Below are 17,653 nucleotides of genomic sequence, written 5' to 3'. Positions count from 1 at the left end.
GGCAGAAAGATGGCCTTGGGTGTATAGGATGGGCCAGAATGGGAGTTGGGCCGGATGACCAGTAGGAGATCTGGGGCGGAGCTTCCCTTGAGTCTGAATCCCTGAACAGGTTGTGTGTTGGGCAGCGGGGGGATGGTGATGAAGGAGCCCCCTTTGGGGAGGGGGACTCCACGTGTGTGGCAGGAATAGCCACATGACTGCTAACCAGATGGGGCTAACAGGACCTTTGAGTTAGAACTTGGGCTCAGATTCCATCTTTCAAACCTGCCAGCAGCATGACCTTCATCACAGCACCTTTGTGGAACTTGGGTTTGAGAAAGGGGCACACACCCTACGTTCACTGAACGAACAAGCCCAGCCTGGGCTCTGGTAGGAACATTATTTCCTAGAATATGAAATTTACTTCAGTATTTTTTTTCCCCTGCCAAAGGAAGACTGAGTCTATTTCCTGCCCCCGAATTGCTTTGCTATCCATTCACCGCAGGCCACAGGGATGAAGTGTTTTCCTACCTCCTTGGCTTCTTGGGGACCGCCTCTGTCCGTGACTGAGCGTTTCGAACAGAAGTGGCTTCCTTCCTTGCTTTGTATCTGCACGCGGTACTCCGCGTGGGGAGAAAGGATGTCGGCAGCCCCAAGGAGAGAGAGAGTGAGGGGGAGGCTGCAGTCAGCAGGTCCCAGCCTGTGGACCAAGAGGAAGCCAGAGAGTCTCCCCACTGGCTGCAGGGGCAGAGGAAGGCCTGATGTGGAGAGATAATGGAGCAGGAAGCCCCGGGGGGCCTGGGCAGTTGTCAGTGTCCACTGGAAGATGCTGCCATCCGGCCACTCGCTTTGTGAGCAGGAGCGAGAGGTGGTCTGACTTTATTCTCCAAGCCCGCAGCAGCTGAGTTCACGGCATCCTGAGTCAGCTCCATCCCTCTGACTCAGGAGGTGTACCCCGCCTCTCCCCATGGGCGAGCTGTCTTCCCGGGCCCTGCGCTTACCACATGGCTGGTGGAAGTCTGACCATGCTGTTGAGTCTCAGCGCTCCTCTGCGCCTTGCAGCCGGCATCTCTGTGGGGCTTAAGCACAGAGGCCGCGGTGATGAAGAGGGAAGAAGTGATGTGGAGCGTGGGGAGGTTCTGTGTCCGTGAACAGAACCACACTCCTGTTGCTTTGATGTTCCTTCAAGGCTGCTTTGAGCCGGCTTTGGTTGCTGCTGGACAAACCAGCCTATGTTGCTCTTTGTAAAGATTTAGAGTCTAGTGCCAGGGCGCTTGGGACGGATGATCTGAAAATCTACCCCAGAATCACCAAACAGTATTATTGATACCTCACCGTGGTCCAATAACTGCCATTCAAGAGAAAGTTCGCCCCCTCCATCACTGTGTTTGTATTATACAGTGGCCCTGGAAGTGGTCAGCAGAGGTCCATGCCATCCATTTCTATTTTTATGTATGTTTGTTGAGGGCACACGAGTGCACCTTGTCAGGGACTACAGGTGTTCAGAGACGGTAAGACTCTGAATCTCTGTAAAAGGCACTCAAGGGGACATGTGTATCCCAGGAACAACGGGTGAGGGCCAGGGCAGAGGGGAGGTGGCCCGGAAACTGATTCAACTCAGCGATTCTTCATTGAACACTTCTGGGGCCACAGCTGAGACATGGCCCCATCTTTTTTTTTGTTGTTGGAGGTTTTGTTTTATTTTACTTTTTAAACATTTTTATTTATTTTTTACTGAATTATCGTTCATTTATAACAGTGTGTTAGTTTCAGATGTGCAGCAAAGCAATTTGGATTTTATATGTATATATAATATAGTGAAAGTCACTCAGTCGTGTCCGACTCTTTGCCACCCCAGGGACTATACACAGTCCATGGAATTCTCCAGGCCAGAGTACTGGAGTGGGTAAGTAAGATCTCCAGGGGATCTTCCCAACCCAGGGATTGAACCCAGGTCTCCCGCATTGCAGGCGGATTCTTTAGCAGCTGAATGACTGTATATGTTGTTTTTAAGATTATTTTCCACTGTAGGCTATTATAAGATACTGAATGTGCTTCCCTGTGCTGCGCAGTAAATCCTTGTTGCCTGTTTTATATACAGTAGTGTGTACCTATTAATTTCATCCTCCGAATTTATCTCTCTGCCCTCTTTCTCCTTTGGTTATCATAAGTTTGTCTTCTGTCTCTGTGAATCTATTTCTTTTTTGTAAACAAGTTCATTTGTGTTACTCTGTAGATTCCACATATAAGTGATCGCGTATAAAATTTATCTTTGACTTACTTCACTTGGTTTGGTAATCTCTAGGTCCATCCATGTTGCTGTCGCATTATTTCATCCCTTTTTACGGCTGAGTAATATTCCATTATGTATGTGTATATACACACACACCCCACTTCTTCTTTATCCATTCATCTGTTGATGGGCACTTGGATTGCTTCCATGTCCTGGCTACTGTAAATTGAACATTGGAGTATATGTATCTTTCCAAATTAGAGTTTTTGTCTTTTCATGCCCAGAAGTGGGATTGTTGGATCATATGGTAATTCTATTTTTAGTTTTTTTAAAGAACCACCAGACTGTTTTCCACAGTGGCTGCACCAGCTCACAGTCGATGTGGACCCCATCTTGAAGGCGCTCCCAGTTCGCTAGGACAGATGGGCCAGTGCCCAGGTAGCCAGGAACCTGCCCCAGCACAGTAGGTGTATCCGGTGCCGGCACACCTGCCCGGTTGCTTCCACGACCGCACACGCTCCTGGCCCACCTGCTTCAGCGGCCGGTCCTCTGGCTCCCAGCGGCAGCCGCCAGCACTGCTGATTTCCAGAGGGATGAGCCCCAGAGAGGAGTGGTGCTGGCAGAATCCTGCCCTCGCCACTCTTGCTTGCTCGTTGGAGGCAGCTCTGAATGTGCCAGCAAAGGAATGCAGTTTGCCCAGGACGGATGTACTTCTTGTATTTACTTGGCTGTGTTGGGTCTTGGTTGCGCGTGTGGGCTCCTTAGTCGCAGCATGTGGGATCTAGTTCCCTGACCGAGGATTGAACCCGGGCCCCTTGCATTGGAAGTGTGGAGTCTTAGCCCCTGGGCCACCAAGGAAGTTCCAGAATAGATGTCTTTCTTGACTTAAGAACAGCCTATGTTGTATATGAAATAATCAGACAAAAAGACATGCTGATGCTTCTGAATTCCTTGGAGTTTTCAATTGTATCATGCTGTTTGCTAGGTAAAGAAATACCAGCTATCCAATAGTTTCATCCTGCATGTGTGCGTGCATGCACACACACACACATATACAGGCAATTTCATAACCAGTAAGAGAAGATGGAAGGGAAGCGCCTTGGGGAACTTGTTGGGGTGTTGGAAATGTTCTGTATCTTACTTGGTGTTTACATTACATAGGTTACTTGTCAAAACTCATCGGGTGATAGACTTACAGATTGTGCATTTCACTATTTGAATTTTATCTTGAAAAAGATAACTGTAAGCAAATAATGACCTCTTATTATATCTTATTAATGATATTCAGACTGAAGTGTTTGGGATGAAGCGGACTGCTGTCTTCATCTTACTGCGAAATGCATCACAATTCGGTTGGTTGGGTTGATTGAGGGACAGGCAGCAAAGTACTAACAATTAATTGTAGAATTGGGGTTGTGGGCACATGGGATTCTTTTCCATTTTTCTTTTCATGCTTGAACGTTTTCATAATACAGCGTTGAAACAGAAGAACTACAAATAACCACCGCTTGTGATCCCTAGAGCTGGGCACAGCGCATTCTCTCCGGAGCTGGTTTTCTCAGCTGACGCAGGACCGTTCTTACGGACGGCCGCACCTGCTTCCTAGTGTTGGTGAAGCGGCGTGCGGGTCCTGGGCTTATGCATTCTCTGTGGACCTGGTGGGGTTGGAGCAGGTGCATTTCATTTCATGAAGGCTGTGTCAACTTGGACTTCCTTTGAAGGTGATGTAGTTTATCAGCTTGGAATGATAAGAACTTTGAAACACAGGACTTTTGGCCCTGTAGGCAGAATGTGGCTGTGAATTTGCAATCTGAAAACAGCCTGAAAGATCGGACAGAACCAGAAAGGCTGGCTGAGCCCCTGGTCACCCTGCTGAGTGCTGGGGGAGCTTTTGTGTTTGTTTTTTGGCCATGCTAGGTCTGCGTCCCTGAGCAGTCTTTCCTCGCTGCGGTCTGTGGGCTTCTGACTGCGGTAGGGGCTCTTGTTGAGGAGCACGGGCTCTAGGGCACACAGGCTTCGTGAGCTGTGGCTACCGGGCTCTACAGCCCAGGCTCAGTAGTTGTGACTGATTTAGGTGCCCCCCTGGCAGGTGGGATCTCCTTGGACCACAGATTGAACTGATGTCTTCTGTATTGGCAGGCAGATTCTTTACCACTGAGCCACAAGGGAAGCCTAGAGGACCTTTTCATATGTATTTAAATTTTGGAAAAATTACATATGTTTATTTGTATTTTATATATAAATTGTATATAAGTATATAATCTGTTTCTCAAAAATTTTAACACTATACAGTACATTTAAACAGATCCAGGGGCGTTCCCTGGCAGATCAGTGGTTAGGACTTGGTACTTTCAGTGCCATGGTCTGGGTTCAATCCCTGGTCGAGGAACTAAGGTCCCACAAGCTGCTCGGCATGGCCACAAACAAAAACCAGATACAAAATACTTTTTGAGACTAGACATTTTTCAGCTATAAAGCAATGTAAGATTTTTTTTTTTCTAATACAGAAGATGCAAAGCAGTGAATTCAGCCATAATTTTACAGTTTTGGTGTATTTCTTTTCTGAATCTTTTTTTTTTTTAATTCATGTATTATTTACATAATTGTATTTTTTTTCATTTGCCTATAATGAGAGAGTTCTTTGGGAGGGAGACCCCAACACCCCACTTTATGTGGCTTGGCCCACGTAAGGCACCACGTAAAGAGAGCAGAGGGTGGGTGTGGGGTGCAGGCGGGGGAGCCCGGGGCGCAGGCCAGGAGCTGAGACCCAGTGGCCGGGGTGGGGGCAGGAAGGCGCACTGGCCGTGCGGTCGGACGGACCTGGGGCTTGGAGGCCTGATCGATCTTTGTAAAAAGTGAGGTTAGTAAGTCCCTGTTGGTGGGTCCCATTGAGACTTGAAGAAAATAATTTGAAGTTGCCCAGCCTGCATATTGAGCTTGCCTCATATTTCAGTTGGTAAAGGATCCGCCTGCAATGCAGGAGATCCCAGTTCAATTCCTGGGTCAGGAAGATCAGCTGGATAAAGGATAGGCTACCCACTCCAGTATTCTTGGGCTTCCCTTGTGGCTCAGCTGGTAAAGAATCTGCTTGCAACGCGGGAGACCTGGGTTCGATCCTGGGTTGGGAGGATCCCCTGGAGAAGGGAAAGGCTACTCACTCCAGTATTCTGGCCTGGAGAATTCCATGGACAGAGGAGCCTGGCGGGCTACAGTCCATGGGGTTGCAAAGAGTTGGACACGACTGAGCAACTTTCACTTAGCCTGCATATTTGGTCTATTTTAATCATGGTGCAGCGTTTGGACGTTGTCTTATAATGGTTGGAGCCTTTTAAAATTTAATATTTACTCATTTATTTCGCTGCACCAGGTCTTAGTTGCTGCAGGTGGGATCTAGTTCCCTGACCAGGGACTGAACCCGGGTTCCCCTGCATTGGGAGTGAGGAATCTTAGCCACTGGGCCACCAGGGAAGTCCCCAGAAAGCTTTGGGCAAGGAAGAAGATGAAAGAAGTGGAGGTTTTCTGAGCATTAACATGCTGGTGTGGAGGGAGCCTGAACATGAGCCCAGGGCTGTTTCCTGCAGCAGAAAGGACTGACAGTTGAGAGACGGATGGAGGGAAAGAGCGAGAGAGAGAGACATTCTAGAGGAGTGATCCTCGGGATTCGGGGATGGGCTGATTATGGGGAGGGCTGGGTATCTTGCTGTTGGCCATTGACTTTTTATGACGCACATTACAGTGTTTCTCTTCCCACTCACTGCTGTGTTCTTTCCCTTGCAGGAGCCTGTGTGAAATGCAGCAAGGGGGTGTTTGGGGCCGGCCAGGCCTGCCAGGCCATGGGGAACCTCTACCACGACGCGTGCTTCACCTGTGCGGCCTGCAGTAAGTGTGTGTGTGTATGTGGGGGGGGAGGGGTAGGGGAGCCCAGGGTGAGGAGCAGGAGGACCGAGGAAGGGAGGAGATGGAAGAGCATCCTTCCAGGAGACACTTGGCCCATGTCCCTGCATGGTCCTACGGGAAGGCAGGACAGTGTCCTCTAGAAGAGGGGTTTGTACTATTAGCTCAAGGCCCATCAGAGTACCAGGCACTGCCTGGCGCCCACTCTGGTGTAGTTGAGTTATCCCTAATAACATCAGAGGTCTCAGAAGAGTCGGGAGGAGAGCGCTGGGATTCACCATCCTCTGCCCTCTTGTCATTTCTCTCCCCCACTGTGGGGACCAGCCAACCAAAAGGTGATTCTTCAGTTACCCCAGTGTGAAGCGGGTCCCTTCCTAGCTCTTCGGCCCCGGTATTGCATTTGGAGGCTGCTTTCTGAGTGAACAGTGTGAGCGTGTGTGTGAATGCCTGTGTGAATGCACGCCATACACGTGTGGGTGCCTCTTAGCAACACCTGTGGGTATCTTTGTACTGCTTTGTGGACGTTATGCCTAAAACATCTAATCAGGAGACCAGGCCTGTGCTCAGCTCAGCAGACTGCTTGTTGAATGAGTGGCAAACATGGCGGAAGATTCTAACACATTTGGGCTGTTTGTCAGGTCTGACCAAGTCATGAATTATGCTTGTTTCATGGTATCTACCAAAGATTAATTTTGAGGAGCGTTTTTGAAAAATGTCCCACTGACTTTCTCCAGTTTTGCACCGAGGTTGACAGCCGTTATTTAAAAAAAAACATTATAAGAAAGCGCAAAGAGTGTCTAGGACAAAGGGGTCTTATCGTCTGGCCTAGTGGTCCTTAGTCCTGACTTTTCATTAGACTCACTGGGGTGGTGTTGGGGAGGTGGAGAGATTTTAGAAGCCAGTGATGCTGCGGCCTCACCCTGACCAGCATGATCGGAAGCTCTAGGTCTGGGGTTTCCAGAGTGGGGCATGAGAGATTTATAAGCTCCTCAGGTGACTCCCAGGCATGGCCAGACTGAGCACCTGGGATTCATGCCAGGCTCCTCATTTTAGGAGCCTCCAGAAATGGGAGGGTCTTTGTCACCTGGTTTGTGGCACAGCCCTTGAGAGCCTCGGGGCTCCCAGTCTGACGTTCCCCGGGTCGGCGTGGGCCTGCCATGTCTTGACGACACAGTGTATGCCTGGTTCCCAACCTCAGGCTTCATCCTCACCTAGGTTTTCCATAAAACACATGCTAAGAGTTTCCACCTTGATCAGTATTCACCTTTGTAGGGAAAATTGTGAAAGACTTTGAGATGGATTGGGCTTCCCTGGCGGCTCAGCTGGTCAAGAATCTGGCTGCAATGCAGGAGACCTGGGTGCGATCCCTGGGTCAGGAAGGTGCCCTGGAGAAGGGAAAGGCTATCCACTCCAGTATTCTTGTCTGGAGAATTCCATGGACTTGTCCATGGGGTCACAAAGAGTCAGACACGACTGAGCGACTTTCACTTCACTTCACTTGAGATGGATTACACAGTCTCCTAGCACCTGCATGGGAATGTAGGACTTTCTTGGTTATCGGATTCCCTGGATCTCTGGGCCTTTCCTTGCCTTTGAGCCGTAAGTTGTAGAATCTTGACGGCAAAGTCTGTGGTTCTTGTCCACAGCACTGCAAACTGTGTTTGGTGGAGACTGACCAGTTTTGGCATCTATTAAGAAATTTACTCCAGCATTTCTGATGGCCTGCATCTAGATGGTTCTTCGCTGTCTCCCAGGTGTAACATCTTTTTGTGTGTGTGTGTGTGTCACTTCTGACTCTTCGCGACCCCATGGACTATAGCCCATGGGAGGACTATAGCCCACCAGGCTCCTCTGTCCATGGAATTTTCCAGGCAAGAATGCTAGAGTGGGTTGCCATTTCCTTCTCCAGGGGATCTTCCCAACCCAGGGATTGAACCCACATCTCTTACATCTCCTGCATTAGCAGGCAAATTCTTTACCACTGAGCCACCTGGGAAGCCAATCACATCTTATTGGTCTCTCATTAATTGATGAATTAAATAAAATATTTGACCTGTGTTGTCTTATTTGTAAAGAGTTGTGATCATGCCTTCTTTTAAAAATTATCTCAGACTCTTGGCTCTTGCAACTGTTTCTTGATATTTGCTCTATCTTCCAGGAAAAGAGAAAACAAATATTGAGCAGAGGTTGTTTTTATACCTCAGGCAATTACCATTTGAACTAGCAAGTCCTTGGGGGCAAAGAGCTATTGTGGAATCCATTGGTTCCACCAGTGGCTGCTTGGCTAGCTGGCAGTTCCTTAATCGGTTGAGTTTATTTTGAAATTACGGCAGATACACACACTTAAGACGACAGCTGCTTTGGGATTGTGCTTGCTCTAGCATTTAAGGCCCTTGTGGTCTGGTCTCTGTTTTATTGCTTCCTACTTTCTTAGTACAGTCTGACTGAATTTCTCTCTTCCACATTGGCTCCCTGGAAACCCCTCTCCCCACTCACTGCATGCATTTAAATTCAGTCCTGCCTTTAGCACCCGCTCCAGTGCCTCCTCCCCCAGGAAGCCTTCCTTGTTCCCTGAGCAGGAAGGAACCTTTTCTCCTGAGTTAGGCACACCCTGCCTTCTCACATAAACCATGAACCACTGTCTCTGCAGTTCCAGTGCCAGCAAACCAGGCCTTAGGGCAGAGTGTGATGGCACTCCAGTTGTGGGTAAACACGTGGCTTCCTCTCCACTTGCAGGGGCGGTTGGAGACCCAGGCACGTGTCTGAGCAGCTTCTCGTGGACGCCAGCAGTGATCTGCCTTTGTTCAGTTAACTCACTGCTGCCTGTGAATGCTTTCAGCAGAGGGCGGTGCCAGGGTGCCCCGCATCCTGGCCCTGCATGTCTTCGAGTGTGTTTCCATGAGCCTTGGTGTGTGGGCACGACACAGCCAGGGCCAGGCTCATCCGCGCCGTCCCCGACTTTGTTGGTGGAAGAGAAAATGTGGTCCGAGAGGGGACGGGCCTCTCTCGAGGCTGAGAACCGAACGTTTGAGCTGAATCCACGGCTTCTAAATCTAGATTAGGTTAGCCTCGAACGTCTGTTTGCTTGGTTAAAGTGTATGTGATGAGTGTGGTTTTTTTCCCATATTGGTGTATGTGTTTTTCTGTTTCCTCATTTCATTTATGAAAGTAATCTGGCTTGAAACACCATGGCGATGTGTTTCTGTAGGAACAGACACATGTGCACACACTCCTACACTCTCACACACTCGCTTCTTGGATCCTGTTGATACTTTATCAAAACATAACGCTGGCATCTTGTTGAGCTCTCACGCACTTACAAGGCAAGGCCAAGGCCTGATGGATTTGACCATTAAAGATAAAACGAGCTACTTCTAGTTCAGACAATTTATCCCCTTCGTGAGCAACAAAAAGGGCCTGGCGGAGGTGCCTTTATCCCTCTCGCATGACACTAGACAGAGGGGCCGCTGGCTGCCGTGTACATTATGGGGTGCTCAGCAGCCAGTCTGCACAAGCTGAGTGGTCGTGTGGTCCGTTGCCCCCTTCCTGTCGCAAGCTGTCTACACGCCCAGACAGACCCCTGCCTCTGGATGATGGAAGTTCCCCATCTGCCAATAGACAACAATGTCCGGTTCATTTTTAGTTGTGGGAACCACATGACAGCCACAAAGAGTTTTAAAGACAGAAACCTGTCTTGTTATCATTCTAGAACAGGCATTTTCACTAATGTTTTCCCTTCTAGATTTTGTCCGCATTTATACGCATTTCTTAGAGTTGTCGTCTTGTACACCGATATTGTATCCTTTTTGATTTAATGTTGTGTCATACATTCAGCCACGTCTCTGTCATCTTTGTAATAATAGTGATAATTTTGTCAGTTACATGGTTACATTTGGTTACATTAGTGGTCATTTTACCAGTTTTAAAATAAATAGTTTCATTTTTAATACTTTCAATAGTTACATGGTTGTCAGCTGAGCCGTTGGACGGTTTGATGGCACACAGCGCGTCTGGGGTTTCTTGTTTTAATTTTTAATGGAGTATCGCTGCTTTACCATATTGTGCCAGTTTCTGCTGCGTAGCAGAGTGAGTCAGCCACACACACACACATTACACGTGGCTTCAGCAGACGTCTTTGTGCCTGTCTGTTTTTCTCCCTCTGCTGAGTTGTTTGCTTGGAGTTGGTTCCCAGAAGCAAGCATTCAGGGCACGATGCGTGGGCGTTTACGTGGTTTGCTGAAGTTCTTTCTCAAGGGGCTCCTCCAGCGGTGGGCGTGTTTGGTTGCCATGGAGATGCGTGCAGTGCGTCTCCCTCTTCCGCAACGGGCTCTGCCCACCCAAGGCGGCCATGCCCCCAACTGGAGGCTCTCAGGAGCTGTGGGCACAGCCGGGTGGGGGGAGGGCATGGCCCTGGCCAGCAGCCACATGCCGCGTGTCTGCACACCTTGTGTCAAGTGGCCGGTCCATGGAGAAGCTGGCGCCTGTCTGGGGCTCGAGAGAGGCTGAACAAGAAGGGGGAAAAAGTTTGCTGGGCTTGTGGAGTCAAATGAAGTCTCCTTGGCACCTTCCAGAAGAAACTATGAGGCAGAGAGAAGGCTGGGCTCTGTGTCCTCACCCCAGGCCGTTTTAGGTCCAGAAAGTAAACTTTTGTTCATCTTGTAAAAACTAAATAAATTCCACCCGGGAATCATGGGTGAAACCAATTTCCTGATTCATAGCCCTACTATTTTTCAGCTGCGTGTATTAAAAAATAATGGACTAGATAAGAGATACTTCTTTCCAGAAGCTCATGGACCATGAGGGTGCCCTGATCTTGGGGGCAGGCAGTGCCAAGGCCAATGAGGAATATGCCCATTGTGGGCCTGAGCTCAGAGGAGGGCCGGATGGGGTCCCCTCCTGGGACAGGGCTCAGGTGTGCAGGTCACGGCCGGAGCAGGTGACTGAGTGTTGTGACCTAGTGCTTGGGTTCCTTGGAGGTAGGCATGCACTGTAATCTGCCAACCATATCTTAGGGAAGATACACAGCAAAACTAAGAATATATGCCACTGCCCATCCCACCTTCCAAAACCCAAATATCCATGCCCATTAAAGGTAGTAAAGGGGTTGTTTGGTGAGATCTCACACCTTTATTTAGGCCCTGCCTGGGAAAGGGGCTTCCCAGGTGGCTCAGTGGTAAAGAACCCGCCTGCCAATGCAGGAGACCAGGGTTCGACCCTGGGTTGGGTAGATCCCCTGGAGAAGGACATGGCAACCCACTCCAGTATGCTTGCCTGGAGAATCCCCATGGACAGAGGAGCCTGGCGGGCTACAGTCCATAGGGTTGCAAAGAGTCAGACTTGACATGTCGGCTAAACAACATCTGGGGAACTCTATCTATAGAGTTAATGAGAGTCTGCAGTGAGAACACTAGAAAGTGCCATTTCATTCCTTTGAGTAAATAAAACAACTAGAAATGAGCACAGATTTGTGGGACAGAGGTTCTTAGTGAATAAATCAGTGACTGATGATTCATCCACCAGGAAGGTCACAGCTAAAGTACCAGAAGGTCCTTGGAGGGTGTTTCGTTTTTGTTACCAAATAAGTCTAAGCATCACCTCTAAAATCATGGTGGTTGTTCAGTCGTTCAGTCATGTCCGACTCTTTGCAACCCCATGGACTGCAGCATGCCAGGCTTCCCTGTCCTTCACCATCTCCCAGAGTTTGCTCAAACTCCTGTCTGTTGAGTCAGTGATGCTATCTAACCATCTCAGCCTCTGTAGACCACTTCTTCTACTGCTCTTAATGTTTCCCAGCATCAGGGTCTTTTCTAATGAGTCAGCTCTTTTAATCAGATGGCCAAAGTATTGGAGTTTCAGCTTCAGCGTCAGTCCTTCCAATGAATATTCAGGGTTGATTTCCTTTAGAATTGACTGGTTTGATCTCCTTGCTGTCCAAGGGACTCTCAAGAGTTTTCTTTAGCACCACAGTTCAAAAGTATCAATTCTTTGGCTCTCAGCCTTCTTTATGGTCCAACTCTCACATCTGTACATGACTCCTGGAAAAACCATAACTTTGACTATATGGACCTTTGTTGGCAAAGTGATGTCTCGTATATGCTGCCTCAGCAACCCAGCTTTCAGAGATGTCCAGATTCTGAAATAGTCAAGCCTGAATTAAGGAGGTCTCCCTTTAGTTCGTGGCAGGCCTGCTTCCTTGAGAGTCATCTCAGTATTTATAAGTAGTTCACAGGTAAGCTTTCTAGCTTATTGTCGGCCTGTCCCTGCCCCGAGCGCTCCACCCGCACTAGCTCATTGAATCGGCCTATCAACCCGAGTGAGTTCAGCATTGTTATTACTCTCATTTCACAGATGAGCAGAGGCTTGGAAAGTTGAGTTTCCTTCTGGTTGGTTATATCAATGTTGAATAGCCTGGTTGACACTGGAAGCCAGGACCGTGTGGACCCACAGCCCTTGCTCGCAGCCACTGTATCTAACGAGCTTTGCTTAGAGAGACACGGGATCTTGCCGTGACATCTCAGGTTCAGTTCTGCCTGGGTGCTGTGTGACAGCAAAGATTGGGTCCTGGGATATTTTCGCTGTGTGAATGCACAAGAGTGGCCTGGTACTTGGAATAGGGGAGTCAGAATTCGGTAGCGGGTGTGATGCACCCATAGGAGAGAAATGGATTAAGGGCTTTCATTAGATGTCTGTTCCTTCTTAAGCCCTTTGATCCCTGAGTTTTCTGAGCTGTTGAGTCAATCCCGATATTTCTCACCACATTCATCATTGGTGTGTGAGCTGAATGAGTCAGCTGGATCTTGGGGAAAAGCTGAAGATCAAGAATGTGAGAAAGGGAGAGTGGGCAGATGACAAAGGGAACCAGTGGGCGAGGGCAGAATCAGGAAACCACCAAAATAGACGGAGCTGGGCAGAGGGCTGTGCGGGTCAGAGGAGAGGCTTTCACTTGGCGTGTGGTCACAGGGTCACATGTCCCTCTCCAGCGAATCCCCTTCTGCTGCACGCAGCAGAATTGGGAGCGGACTTGGTTTCCCAGAGCAGACTCTTGCTGCCATCCGAGGCCATGACGTCCCTGACAGCAGGAAAGCGTCAACTTCTTTGTGCCTGGGACACGAAAGGAGTCTGGGACTTTTAAGCCATGTTGTGAGGGTAACTCCAGTGTGACCTGTGTCATTAATTGCCACATCCGCATTCCAAGCACCTGATACTTGCATACGCATGGTTAGGGTGGAAATCTGTACCCATTCCCTCAATAAAACCAGACCAAACATGAGCCCTGGTGGTACCCAGGGTCTCCTCAACTCTAAAAATAGAGTGGAGGGTGCTCTGACATGGAGGGGCTCACTGCACCCTAATTAACACATGATGTTGCAGTGAGTGTCAGAATCCTGGATTTAGGGAGTGAGAACTTTTACAGAAAACTGAGCTTTATGCTTCCATCACAGTCACTGCTTGGGTCTCCTTGGTGATCTCATCCTGCTAAGAGCATCTCCTCTCTCTCAAATATTCCATCTCTCAAATGTTCTTTTACATTTCTGTCCCACACTCTGGCCCTGTGATGGTTAATTTTATGTGTCAACTTGACTGGGCCACTGGGCGCCCAAATTTTGGCTTAACGTTAGCCCCGTGATGACAAACCTGGCAAAAATGACGCCCGCGTGAGTATGCATGCGTGCTAAGTCGCTTCAGCCGTGTCCGACTCTCTGTGACCCTATGGACCATAGTGTGCCAGTCTGCTCTGTCTGTAGGATTCTCCAGAACTGACGTTATTTGTTTTGTTTTGGGGGTTATGGGTGATTTTCTTCTCCCACGTGTTTTTTGGTTTTTTTTTTTTACAATGTGGCTAAGTAGTGCCTTTGTGATGTATAAAGTGCTAAAAACAATAAACTTACTGATTGTTTCTTACTGATAAGTGAACCATGGTTTAGGAAGTAGAGACTTGCAGTGTCCTATATGGTAGTCAGTAGCTGCGTGTGGCTATTTAAGTTACTGCTGCTGCTAAGTCGTTTCAGTCGTGTCCAACTCTGTGTGACCCCATAGACGGCAGCCCACCAGGCTCCCCCATCCCTGGGATTCTCCAGACAAGAACACTGGAGTGGGTTGCCATTTCCTCCTCCAGTTCATGAAGGTGAAAAGTGAAAGTGAAGTCGCTCAGTCGTGTCCGACTCCTAGCGACCCCATGGACTGCAGCCCACCAGGCTCCTCCGTCCATGGGGTTTTCCAGGCGAGAGTACTGGAGTGGGGTGCCAGTGTCTTCTCCGTATTTAAATTGAAACTGCATTAATTAAAATGAAATAAAAATTTAATTCCTTGGTCACGCTAGCCACATTTTAAGTGCTTAGAAGTCATCACGGTGCTTGCTTTTATGTTCTTCTGTTTCTCCCATTTAGAAATAGGTCTCATGCTCCTTCCTCGTCGCCCCGTGGTCTTCTGAAGCATCTGCCGCATACGATTCTGTTGACTTGATGTTTCAAAGCCAGTGTGACCTTCCTGCCAGTGAAGGTTTAAAGGGGAAGAGAACCCTCATCAAAGGGGCCAGGCGTGGATCAAGGACCATAGGCACCGCTGGGGCACCAGCCAGCCTGGGAGTCTGGCAGATCCAACGCCTGGGCAGAGAGTTCCAGCAGCAGTGGCCATCACTGGGGGTCTGGTTGTCTGGGTGCCCCACGGGGGGAAGACCCTCTCTGTTCCTCCGAACCGCCTCAGGTCCTGTCGGCTGCCCTGCCCAGCTCCATCCACACAGCTGCGAGGGGCCCACTCCCCACCTCCGAGACCTCAGCCACTTCTTCTCATAACCTCATAGTCTGATTCCTTTATTGACGCTGAGCACATTCCTCCAGGTGGTTCCAGCCCCTTTCTCGTCCGCTCTCTTGCCACCGTCTCCTCCACCCCGTGTCCCTGGGAACCTCCGGCCACACTGAACGTCTCCCACCCCGCTTTCCTACCCCTGTGCCTCCCGCTTCATCCCAACAGGTGCTCATTGCTCTCTGAGCGGTGTCCTCCACTGCAGCCTCTGTTGTGGCCCCTTGGGTACAGGTCTCCTGTCCATCTCAGGATCACCATACCTGTCTTGGGGTGTGTGGAATTATGATTAGATTGAAACTGTTGGCCGGGTCTGCACCTCCCACTCTGAGGTTGGTTTTGGGAGAATGGGGACAGTGTTTAACTGATCTTGATTTTTCCCTTGATCTGCCACCTTTACTATAAGCAGAGCACACAGTTAGCACTGAGGAAATATCGGGGGGCATAAAGGTGGCACTGGTCATCCCTCTTTTTCTAGCCCTAACCAACCTCTCCTCTATAGATTTGCCTATTCTGGATGTCCCATATCAATAGATTCATAGGCATGTGGTCTTTTGTAACTAGCATCTTTTATTAATACTTGGCATCATGTTAGCCAGAGTCAACTATGCTGTGTGTATCAGAACTTCATCACTCTTTATGGCTGAATACTGATCCACTGTACGGATAGACTGCATTTTATTCATTCATCAGTCAGTGGACACTGCTTTCCACTTTTTGGCCGTTTGCTGCTCTGAGGACTCCTGTGCATGTTTTTTGTGTGGACATATTTTTTTTTCAGTTCTCTAGGATAGATACCTAGGAGTGGAGTTGGTGGGTCATATGGTAACTCCATGTTTAGGTTTTTTGAGGAACTGTTTTGCAAAGTGGCGACACCATTTCACATTCCCACCAGCAGTGTATGAATGTTCCAGTGTCTCCACATTTCCTGCCAGCACCTGTGATTATCTGACTGATTCTGACTATCCTAGTGAGTGTGAAGTTGAATCTCAGTGTGGTTTTGATTTGCATTTCCCTGATGACCAGTAATGGGGAGCATGTTTTTCATGGGCTTGTTTGTATGTCTTATTTGGAAAAAGTCTATTCGGACCCTTTACCCATTTTTAGTTGGGTTATTTGTCTTTTTATTATTACATTTTAATGGTTATTTATATGTTCTTCATATAAATCTATCAGATATATAATTTGCCAATATTTTCTCTTATTCTGTGTCGTTTTGTTTTCTTGACATTATTATTTGCAGCACAAAAGTTTTTAATTTTGATGTAGTCTAATTTATCTATTTTTTCTTTTGTTTCTTGTGGTTTTGGTGCTTTATCTAAATAAACATAGCCCTATCAAAGGTTGAGAAGATGCATGCCCATATTTTCTTAAGAGTTTTATAGTTTAAGTTGTTAGGTTGAACTCTTTGATCCATTTTGAGTTCATTTTGTATGTGGTGTGAGGCAGAAGTTCAAATCCATTCTTTTGCATGTGTGTAGCCAGTTTTCCCAGCACCATCTGTTGAAAAAACCAGTCTTTATCAGTTGGATTGTCTTGGGATATTCATCAAAAATTAATTGATGCTAAATGTTAGGGTTTACTTATGGTCTTTCAATTTTATTCCATTGCGCTAATCAAGTGGCCACAGGACTGGAAAAGGTCAGTTTTCATTCCAATCCCAAATAAAGGCAATGCCAAAGAATGCTCAAACTTCCGCACAATTGCACTCATCTCACACACTAGTAAAGTAATGCTTAAAATTCTCCAAGCCAGGCTTCAGCAATACATGAACCGTGAACTTGCAGATGTCCAAGCTGGTTTTAGAAAAGGCAGAGGAACCAGAGATCAAATTGCCAACATCCTCTGGATCATCGAAATAGCAAGAGACTTCCAGAAAAACATCTACTTCTGCTTTATTGACTATGCCAAAACCTTTGACTGTGTGGATCACAATAAACTGTGGAAAATTCTGAAAGAGATGGGAATACCAGACCACCTGACCTGCCTCTTGAGAAACCTGTACGCAGGTCAGGAAGCAACAGTTAGAACTGGACGTGGAACAACAGACTGGTTTCAAATAGGGAAAGGAGGACGTCAAACCTGTATATTGTCACCCTGCTTATTTAACTTATATGCAGAGTACATCATGAGAAACGCTGGGCTGGAGGAAGCACAAGCTAGAATAAAGATTGCCGGGAGAAATATCAATAACCTCAGATATGCAGGTGACACCACCCTTATGGCAGAGAGTGAAGAAGAACTAAAGAGCCTCTTCATGCAAGTGAAAGAGGAGAGTGAAAAAGTTGGCTTAAAGCTCAACATTCAGAAAACTAAGATCATGGCATCTGGTCCCATCACTTCATGGCAAATAGATGGGGAAACAGTGGCTGACTTTATTTTTTGAGGCTCCAAAATCACTGCAGATGGTGATTGCAGCCATGAAATTAAAAGACGCTTACTCCTTGGAAGGAAAGTTATGACCAACCTAGATAGCATATTAAAAAGCAGAGGCATTACTTTGCCAACAAAGGTCCATCTAGTGAAAGCTATGGTTTTTCCAGTAGTCAGGTATGGATGTGAGAGTTGGACTATAAAGAAAGCTGAGCACCGAAGAATCAATGCTTTTGAATTGTGGTATTGGAGAAGACTCTTGAGAGTCCCTTGGACTTCAAGGAGATCCAACCAGTCCATCCTAAAGGAGATCAGTCCTGGGTGTTCATTGGAAGGACTGATGTTGAAGCTGAAACTCCAATACTTTGGCCACCT

The 17,653-nt window shown here is 47.9% G+C and overlaps 1 protein-coding gene across 1 annotated transcript in view; it reads left to right on the top strand.

Annotated features, from left to right (window-relative positions):
• Positions 1–17,653, top strand: part of LIMD1 (LIM domain containing 1) — a 72,885-nt gene that overhangs the window by 26,019 nt on the left and 29,213 nt on the right. Inside the window, exon 2 of the mRNA XM_043885548.1 lies at positions 5,990–6,091. Within this exon, the coding sequence (XP_043741483.1) occupies positions 5,990–6,091 (102 nt within the window). The remainder of the gene's footprint in view (positions 1–5,989; positions 6,092–17,653) is intronic.

This window comes from Cervus elaphus, chromosome 24, assembly GCF_910594005.1.
Source record: "Cervus elaphus chromosome 24, mCerEla1.1, whole genome shotgun sequence".
In the NCBI taxonomy this organism is placed as follows: domain Eukaryota; kingdom Metazoa; phylum Chordata; class Mammalia; order Artiodactyla; family Cervidae; genus Cervus; species Cervus elaphus.
The sequence above is the reverse complement of the archived record's forward strand: the minus strand, read 5'-3'. Positions and strand labels throughout refer to the sequence as shown.